Source organism: Dipodomys spectabilis, unplaced genomic scaffold (assembly GCF_019054845.1).
Source record: "Dipodomys spectabilis isolate Male_0828 unplaced genomic scaffold, ASM1905484v1 ptg000157l, whole genome shotgun sequence".
NCBI lineage: Eukaryota > Metazoa > Chordata > Mammalia > Rodentia > Heteromyidae > Dipodomys > Dipodomys spectabilis.
In genome coordinates, this window is record NW_024870834.1 from 5,553,980 (window position 1) to 5,563,854 (window position 9,875).

Sequence of the window (9,875 nt, forward strand, 5' to 3'; positions counted from 1 at the left end):
TTCTTTGCTCATTTTTATACTGTGCCTGTTCAGTTCACAATCACTGAAACCAGAGCCTTTTGAGGACAGGGATCATGTCTTCCATTCTGTGCATCTAAATACCCAAGTTGAGTCCCTGTTGCATAGTCAGGTGTCAAAACAACAATTTGAGTAAAAGAACTTTATTTATTTGCAGTGTTGAAATTTGGACCTAGGACCTTGCATTTGCTAGGCAAGCACTGTGTCAATTACACTACATGTCTTGACATTCAGACAAATGCAAGTCAAGTTTTAGTTAAGCTGTGGTCTAAAATAACATAATTGGGAGCTTTTTCTTGGGCACAATGCAATTTTAAAACCTTGAAAAATAGAGGCATATAAATTGATATTGTTGATAGGAAATTAAAATAGTATCTAAAAATTTGCCAGACTCCAGTGGCTCATGCCTACAATGCTAGCTACTCAGGAGTCTGAGATATGAGGACTATAATGTGAAGCCAGCTGGTACAGGGAAATCCATAAGACTCTTATCTAATTAACCAGCAGAAAGCCACAAATGGAGGTTTGGCTTAAGTGGCAAAGCACCAGCTTTGAGCAAAAAAGCTAAGGGACAGCATCTAGGCTGTGAGTATAAGCCCAGGTTACCGAGACCTTAATAATGAAATAAAAATATTTGAATGTGGTAGAGTGCTTGTGTAGAACAGATGAAGCCCTGGGTTCAATTCCTCAGTACCATATAAACAGAAAGAGCTGGAAGTGGCACTGTGGTTCAAGTGGTAGAGTACTAGTCTTGAGCAAAAGAAGCTCAGGGACAGTACCCAGGCCCTGAGTTCAAGCCCCAGGACTGGCAAAAAAAAGTGTGTGTGTGTGTGTGTGTGTGTGTGTGTGTGTGTGTGTGTGTGTGTGTGTGTGTGTGTGTGTAAGAGAGATTTTGATACAAAGCATATGCATTTTTCCTTGTGCTCATAGATTAGTCTTATATAGGTCAGGAATTTTGTCTAATGGGTGTTTTTCTCTTTCCAGTTCCTCGTCTCCTGATTATGAAAGACATGGTCAGGCGCCTACAGGAACTACGGCACACTGAACAGGTGCAGAGAGCCTATGCACTCAACTGCGGTGAGGGTGCCACTGTCAGCTATGAAATCCAGATTCGAGTACTGAGAGAGTTTGGGCTTGCAGATGCTGCGGCAGAGCTTTTACAGGTAGGACACACATTGCTGTTGTAAGGTGTTGGCCCTTGATCATCAGTCAGGCCGTGTTGAAACATACTAAGGAATTTGGGTTTACTTCTTTTTTTTTTCTATGTGCCCTGTCACTGCCTGGTGAAAGATACGTGGCTGAGTAGACCAGCTTAAAACTGGCTCTTCTGCTTACCAACTTGCTCACTGGAATCCAGTTACTTAACCACTCTGAGCATTCCTTTCCCTCTGTATAGATGGATTATTGTGAAGATAGGGAATACTATATGTAGTGGCTATGTCCCTGGGACATGACAAGCATCTGATTGGTGACTGCCACTGAGTAGCTAGGATTACAGGCATGAGCCACAGTACCCAGCTGTCCACTTGGCTTTTATGTGCTCAAGGCTGCCACTCTACCACTTGAGATGGCCACAGAGATGGCCAAGGAAGAACATTCCAAACCTCACTGGCTCACTCTCTGGCTTGGCCACTGGATTTAGAGTTTAGCTTTCTACCATACTTAGAGGTTTTCCTGATTTTTGTTCCCGTTTCCTTCCCCCTGTTCCTCTCTCCTATATACCTTATAACTTTTTGCAAACATGCGAATCATGGAAGAGATTTTTTTTTAGTCTAGCAGAAGAAAATAAAAACTCATTTCTACTAATGAGTAGGTACGAAAGCAATAACATTGGTTTTACAATTAGATAGGATTTGTAAAGTAGTATAATCATAGCCATTAAATTGGATCCTGAAATAAAATTTAATTTTGCCTGGTAAAGTGGTTTGAACACTTTTTTGCCACTAACTCCAGACTCCATCAGTCCTTGTCCAAGGATAAATGTGACTTGGTGTTTCTTGGTAAGGCAGCAGACTGTTTTTAGGTTCTTGATTATATTTCTAGACTGGTTTTCTTCTAGTTTTTGTTTCCTTTGTCATTCTAAATTGCAACTTAATTTAATGCCATAATTGTATAGAAGTATTTTCATATAATGTTTTATCAAAATCTTAACCTACATAGTCATATATAAGAAATGGTGCCTTGCTCATGTAACTGTAACCCCTCTGTACAGTATCTTTATAAGAAAAAATACATATTTAACAAAAAGAAATGGTGTATTGCAGTTGTTTCTTATGGAGAATGTAAAGATTCTGTGTCAGGAATTCGTTAGAAAGATCCTCAACTGAAGGTCTCTGCTTCCTTTGATTTCATAAAGTTCATTTTCTTTTCTTTTTTTTTTTTGGTCAGTCGTGGGGCTTGAACTCTGGGCTTGGGCACTGTCCTTGTGCTCTTCAGCTCAAGGCAAGCACTCTGTTGCTTGAGCCACAGCACCACTTCCAGTTTTCTAGCCATTTATTGGAGATAAGAGTCTCACGAACTTTCCTGCCTGGTCTGGCTTTGAACCTCGATCCTCAGATCTCAGCCTCCTGAGTAGCTAGGATTATAGGCATGAGCCATCGGTGCCCGGCTTCATCTTATTTTCTTAGCTGTGACCTATTTGAATTAGATTTTATTACTGCTTTTTGTTTTATCAAATAATTCATAAGAGGTGACTTCCTGGAATAGTCATGAGCAGTTTTCAATAGTTGTGTCTTAGGGCTACATAAGCTTCACTCTGTCCTGTACTATTATTAAGGTAATTTTTTTCTTAGGCTATATTAAACCTTTTTACTCCTGCTGAATGTAGTTTTCTTAGGTACCTTGCTTAACTCAACCTATAAATCTATGAAATCTAATTAATATCCTTTCTTTTTTTTTTCAAATTTATTTCTTAGAATCCTCACAAGTTCTTTCCTGATGAACGTTTTGGGGATGAAAGTCCACTGTTGACCTTGAGGCAGCCTGGGAGATGTCGTGTTAACAGTACACCTACTGCAGAAACCATGTTTACAGACCTGGACTCTTTTGTGGCCTTCCATCCACCTTTGCCCCCTCCACCTCCTCCATACCACCCTCCAGTCACCCCAATTCATAACCAGCTCAAAGCCGGCTGGAAACAAAGACTCCCCAGTCAGCACCCTTCACGTTCCTTTTCTTACCCCTGTAACCATTCGCTGTTTCACTCTAGAACAGCTCCTAAAGCTGGCCCTCCCCCAGTCTATTTGCCAGGTATTAAAGCAGCACCTCCTGATTGTACCAACACAACAGGACTGGGGAGACAGACAGTTGCTGCTGCTGCTGCAGCAGCTGCTGCTGCCTCAGCAGCAATGGCATCTGAGAAACAAGTGGTAAGTCAGCACCTGGGTAACTTGCCTCAAACCAGAGGTTTATGGGATATTAGGAGCTAGTCACATGGCCGCAAGAGCCTTACTGGGATTCAGCAGAAACCAGTGTTACAATCTGAAAGCATACCCTTGAGGGCCAGGAAGTAAGCATGAACAGGAGAAAGAAACTTGGAAGTATAGAAATACTATATACTACTGTACACTACAGTAGGGCAAGATCTCTAAGTTTATTTGTTAGGATCACATAAACTAAGTTTATCTGAGCAATACAGATAGACATGGCACATATATAGAATCTGTCCTTGATATCCATGAAACCTGTTATTCTACCAAATGTCTTTGGTATGGGACAAGAATACCTATGTGCCAAGTATACCTATGTGACAGAGTCTCTGCACTAAGAAAATGGGCAGAAATTTAGTCCCCATGCATGTCTTCTCTGGCCAGATCATCAGATCCTGATCTAGCCCAGAGCCTCAGTCCCTAGAGCAAGTAGGTAGTGATGAGAGGATTCTTTTCATGATTTGCACTGCTGTAGAGGTTGAGCTTCTGTTTGATTTTTTTTTTAAGTCTTCCCTACGCTGTCATGCTGTCTTGAAAAAAAGACCATACATCTGTTTGTTGAGGCAAAAGCTTTATTTAAATGTGAATTATTGGAAGTGATGGACTAATATACAACCTGGTCACATTATTGTCCTTTATCCCCTTTCTGCTGTTCCTGGTCTTACTTTTTCTTCTATTCCTATTCCCAACTTATATAAGGGTTGATAGCATTTAAAGTAATTTGTTTATATTTATGGTAGACTTGGTTATAGTTTTACAAAAGTGAAATCTAAATATCTAACAATGTTTAAACCATGACTTACATATACATACAATGGACTCTGCTACCAGTGATTATAGGGAATTTTAAGAGTTTTGTAATTCTTAAATATAAGCATGCATTTTATAATCAGGGCACAGGGTCAGTGAACCATTTTTCAGAAGGAATTGTTAGATCGTTTTTTTTAACTGTGCCTCCCCTCCTTGTCTCTGTCTCAGTGTACACAACCACCTTTGCTGAATGACCTGATGCCAGATATCGCCATGGGGGTGTCCACACTGTCTCTCAAGGACAGAAGGCTTCCAGAACTTGCTGTAGAAACAGAACTAAGCCAGCCAATTTCCGAAGTAGGACCAGGGCCTACCCATCATCTCTCATGTGTTCCACAGAGGCATACACACACGTCTCGAAAAAAACACACACTAGAGCAAAAAACAGATGCTAGAGAAAATCAGCAGGAATACCCGGATTTCTACGACTTCTCAAATGCTGCTTGCAGACCTTCCACGCCTGCTCCTGGCAGACGCACCCCGTCCCCTTCACAAGGTGGATATTTTGGTCCTGATTTGTACAGCCACAATAAGGCATCACCAAGTGGCTTAAAGTCAGCCTACCTTCCTGGTCAGACCTCTCCTAAAAAACAGGAGGATGCTAGGAGAGACTATCCCCTGATCTCTGATGGGCCTCTTCACAGACAGAAGAGTGAGCCAATACGCCTGGATGTTGTTGAGCAGCCTCCCCCACGGTCAGACTTTGCTTCAGCAGCTCCAGAAAACACTGGTAATGGCCCAGCCCATGTCAGGGGACGAACCACTGTAGAAACTGACTTGACTTTTGGGCTGACTTCTAACAGACCTTCTTCACATTCTGCATGTAGCTCTGAAGCACCAGAAGAACAACCCGGCAGGAGACTGGCAGACAGCGAGTCCCTGGGCCATGCAGTTCAGAGAAACACAGATCTAGAAAGGGAAGATTCCATAAGCAGAGGAAGAAGGTCACCAAGCAAGCCAGACTTCCTCTACAAAAAGTCTGCTCTCTGAGAGCAGCTCGGAAGTCCTCTGTGCCTGAGATGTGAAACATCCCATTACAATGTAACCCAGCGACTTACCGGCTCACTGACGCCAGCTCAGTTCACATCGTTGTCTTCTAGTTTTTGTGTGCGTACATGTTTTATTCCACATGGCATGCTAACAGTTATTTTGGATGCCACGTCTGTCTGTTTTGTGTTTGAACAGTTGTGTGGGGAAGCATTAAAGAGCAAGCAAGCTGGCACTTTTTTTTCCTCTTTACAAATGATGGAGTTTTTTTGCACTTGTACATTTATTTTAGCTGTATTAATTTTTTATATCAGTATGTTAAGCGTTATTGTTATACTAAAAGGACTGTATTTTCATACTTTTTTGCATTTTACCTTTCATCTACGAGTTTCCATGTGCATTGGATTGCACACTAAGATGTATTTTCTTATAAAATAGTTCTGTGTTTATTTTTTAATTATAGAAATTCCAAAGAACAGCACATCAAAATGTTCCTCTTTTTAGCGACTGTTTTAGTTCCAAAATCTTCCTGCTCTGTCTCCATAAATCTGATGTCATTTCTTTTTTCCCCTAATAAGTCTTGGGAGCTGGTCTTCATTCCCCCAGCAGGAGTACGATCAGGGTCCTGAAGTCTTCAGGTTCAAGAAAGAACAGCCTGTGGTGCCCAGCCCATCGCTGGGGTGTTTTTTTGTAAACATGGTGTGTGTGAATGTTGTTCCGGACCTGTGCAGACTCTGGTGGTGTGGATTACAGGATCACTTGCTTGAAGAGGTTCTAAGGAGATTGGATCCCTTGGGATTAGGAAGCAGTGAAAATAGCAAAATCACACCAAGGGCGCTCTGACAGGTCTCTCTGGCTCACACGCAGCTCTCCCCTGAGCGGGGGAAGTGACCGCCCACTGCCTTCGGTTGTCCTGCTTTCTATGGGAAAAACCAAAAACAAAAGGGCTTCAGTCTTACAGATGTTATTTGGTGTTTGTAAACATATGTTTTCTTTCCAGTGTTTTTCAAAGTACGTCTGGATTTTGTGTCCTATAAAAAGTTCTTGTATAACGCATAACGCTTTATCACCAAAAAGAAAAACAAAAAAAAAACACACACACAAGGTAATTCTTTTCAGTAAAACACTACATGTCCTACTTGAACTCCAGGGACACTGGTTTGGCATTTCCTGAACCACTGAGCACATGGGGTCTCCCCAAACCCTCACCCTTGGAAGGGCAATGTACGAGCTAAGGACTGTTTTTTTCTTACTATCCAGTGTAAATATATTAGTATATGAGTTTTTAAATCACTTCAACGTTATTTGAGCATTCACTTTGTATTTTTACAAACATGTACACACGTAGCACTTAGAAGAAAAGAGAACTTCCGGAACATTCCTTCACGGAAGGGTATTGGGAGCCTCTCTTCTATGTATGTGTATATATGACTGAATCACACTCATTCTAAAACTATGCAGGGCTAGGGAGCCTTTACAAGCTACCATATAAATGAATTACATGCACTTTGAAGTAATTAGGTTTCTGTTGAGTGTCGACAGCTCTATAATTTCTTCTGAAACTGTAGGTTCTCTTATGGTCCTTTCCTACTTTTACCCTGTGGATATACACTCAGGAATAATCTGACACTTAAAACAATCCTAACAGTAGATAATCACACAGATGGAAACACATCAGTCTCTGCTGCCTGACTAGTTAGCTGCTGCTAGCACATTGCTGACCAAGGCCATGCTGCACACCGAGCTCCTGGCCTGGCAGAGATCTCATCTGCTGTAGGCCAGCTCACATCGCCTTTAAGGCTCCTTTTTTAGAGATAGAAAACCATAGGACCCATCCTCATTTTTCAGAGTTTTAACTCTTATAATAGATGATGGTGTCTTTTGAAGCCCATTCTCAGTCTGTTTTAAAAACCAGAGATGATTCCATCATACTCTTTAATATGTGTTTCTCTACATGTGTTGGCATGAATCGTTTTGCTACAGTTTTAGATTTCTATTCTAAATTAGCTGTAACTGCAGGTACTGCAGATGGGAATGAGTAAACCTAATTTGGGTAAGGATGAAAAGCATCTCTCAACATTTTTTTCTCCCATAATGGACCAGTGCTATTGATCCCACACCTTGATTTTTCTGAAAATTCATTATTGTTTCTTTATATCCCAACACTTTAAAAATTCACGGCCACTGTTTATGGTATTATTTAATTTACGAGTTTTTGAGGATTTAGTAGCTTACCTGGCTAAACTATGTGTACAGAGGGGAATCTTAATTTGTGGGCTTGTAGACTGATGTGACTTGTAAAAGATAAGCGTGGCTTGTGTGTGTGTTAGGATAGGTGTTTGTGGACTTTCCATGTATCTTGTGAAGTGTGGTTAATAGGGTAGGTTGAATAGCTATGTGCCTCTGGCTTTTGAACCCATCTGTCATTTTTAATGCTGTACTAAGATAAATGTGAAGTCTGAGTAGGATTGCTCTCAGAACAAAAAGTCATGTATAGTATAAAATTTAGGCCACGGGAACTGGCATTTTACTTGGTTTAGAAGTTTTAATGAGAACCAAATCAAAAAATACCATACCTTCTTTTGAGGCCGTGGACAATCAGGTCGTTAGGACAATCACCACTTCCAGTGCCCACAGTGTATTGAGGTTAGAGAACCATCACTTAAGTTCTGATACAGAAGAGTGGTCAGATTTCTTAAGGACACTCTTGTTCCTTCGAGTATTGTTTCAGTTGTATGATTTTGAAAAATAACTTCAAAATCGCTTATGGTTCATGAGGGGAAAACATAACATCATGAAAAGCAGGAGCATCATTCAAACCACGGGTGCTTGAATTCCCAATGTCGCATCCTTTGGCTTGTTTCCTAGGCACATGTCCTTAGACCTGAGCTAGCCTGACATTTCAGAAACCCATTAGGCATGTAGGATTCTACTGAGTTCATGATACTTGTCTTTTTGTACCCCTGTCTGAAATATGACTTGATTCTTGTTGTTTCCTCCAACACTTGTCATCGTGTAAGTGGGTTCTCTTTTCATGAGTTGCTCAAGTTCGAGCTTTGGGCACAGTCTTTGTGCTTTTGGCAGAAGCTGAGGCTGCAGAATGTAACAGGGAAGTGAATGCAACACGGCTGGGCTCAAAGCTGACCTCAGGCACTTTCTGTAGAGTTGAAGGATCAACACTCACCATAACTACCCTGCAAGACATGAATGCTCATAATACTGAATTTGGCCTTTTAGAGAAAAATGTGTTTTGTGAAACACTTGTAAGATAGTTATTTAGCGATTCCTAAAGCATTTGTGTTTTTCGACCTGAACTCAAAGGGAAATACTTAAGTGGTCAGACGACTGGTGGCTCTGTCGTGGCTACTGAAGCCACAGGGATGGGTGCTATTCCCAGTCTACAGCAGTCCACTGCTACTACATGGTTTACTTTCAAACCTCAGTACTGATAATCTCGCTAAGAGCTGCCCTGCACACAGCTGGAAGGTTTCTTACTGTTTTCCAAGAACACTGACGTAGGAGCACTGCTTTATGAAATGTTCAGTTATCCTTCTGTCCCATCAATTGCAATAGCCGTTATGTAGTAACTATCTGAGCGAGTCTTTTGATTTTCTATCTTCTAGAAAACCTTCAGACTGTGTAGCTATCTTCCATGTTCTGAATATTATAATGCTGTGGCCATTTCTGTAGAAAGATTATTTGTGAGTGTGTGTCTTGAAAAAAAATCTCTTCTTGTGTTTGTGTTTATGTAGGTTTTGTCTGAGATCAGAGAAGCTCTGGAAGCTTCCTTGAGTGTACCTGCATGTGACACTGTATCTGGGTTACCTGGGCAGGCCGTGGGAAATCCTGCTCTTGGGTGAGCTGGCTGAACACTAACAGTTCTCCAGCTCCACCTGCTGTGTCTGTACCACGTCTGTACTTGGGAGAAGTGGGACCTTCTACACCACTGCATTTCTTGTGGTTGTGCTGTTACTGGTATAAAGTCAAGTGCCTTCAATGCTAAAGGCTCAGAAATTTTTCTTAAACTGATTTCATGTCCTATGCAAGTGTTTTCTACAACCTGCATAACCAGTACTTTGTAAAACTTGTTTACGCTTCAATTGTACATAGTGTTTTTTAAAGAAATATATAGTATTTTTATTTAGGTACCTCCAAACTTGAATTCGTCTGTGTGAAGCATTGTAAAACAGTACATTTCTCTTTTGAGTACCATTACAGTTGTACAGAGGTTTTCACTGGTTCTATTTTTCTACCGTTACTGATAAGCATGTAACACTGACTTTATCCTACATAGAGTTGGCATTTCAAATAAATGGCTTGTATAGAACCTACTGAGTTGAGTGAAGTCTGTTTTAGCAATGCATGTGCAATCTTCATCTACAGATGTATTTAAACTTCTTGTTTTTCTCCTTGAGGTTTAAACATTTTTTATAATAATAATATATAGTTTTCGTGGAAATATTCTGACTCACCAAGTTTCTCTTATATCACTGGAACATATGTTTGAGAGATTTTACTTTTTTTTTTTTTGGTCAGTCGTGGGGCTTGAACTCTGGGCCTGGGCGCTGTCCCTCAGCTCTCCAGCTCAAGGCTAGCACTCTACCACTTGAGCCACAGCGCCACTTCTGGCTT

General features: G+C 41.0%; 1 protein-coding gene across 1 annotated transcript in view; it reads left to right on the plus strand.

The window, feature by feature from the left end:
* Btbd7 (BTB domain containing 7) overlaps positions 1–9,570 on the plus strand; it is a 68,501-nt gene extending 58,931 nt beyond the window's left edge. Inside the window, exons 9-11 of the mRNA XM_042692548.1 lie at positions 1,003–1,181; positions 2,934–3,386; positions 4,425–9,570. Coding sequence (XP_042548482.1) covers positions 1,003–1,181; positions 2,934–3,386; positions 4,425–5,246 — 1,454 coding nt within the window. The 3' untranslated portion in view covers positions 5,247–9,570. The remainder of the gene's footprint in view (positions 1–1,002; positions 1,182–2,933; positions 3,387–4,424) is intronic.
* Positions 9,571–9,875: the final 305 nt, after the last annotated feature.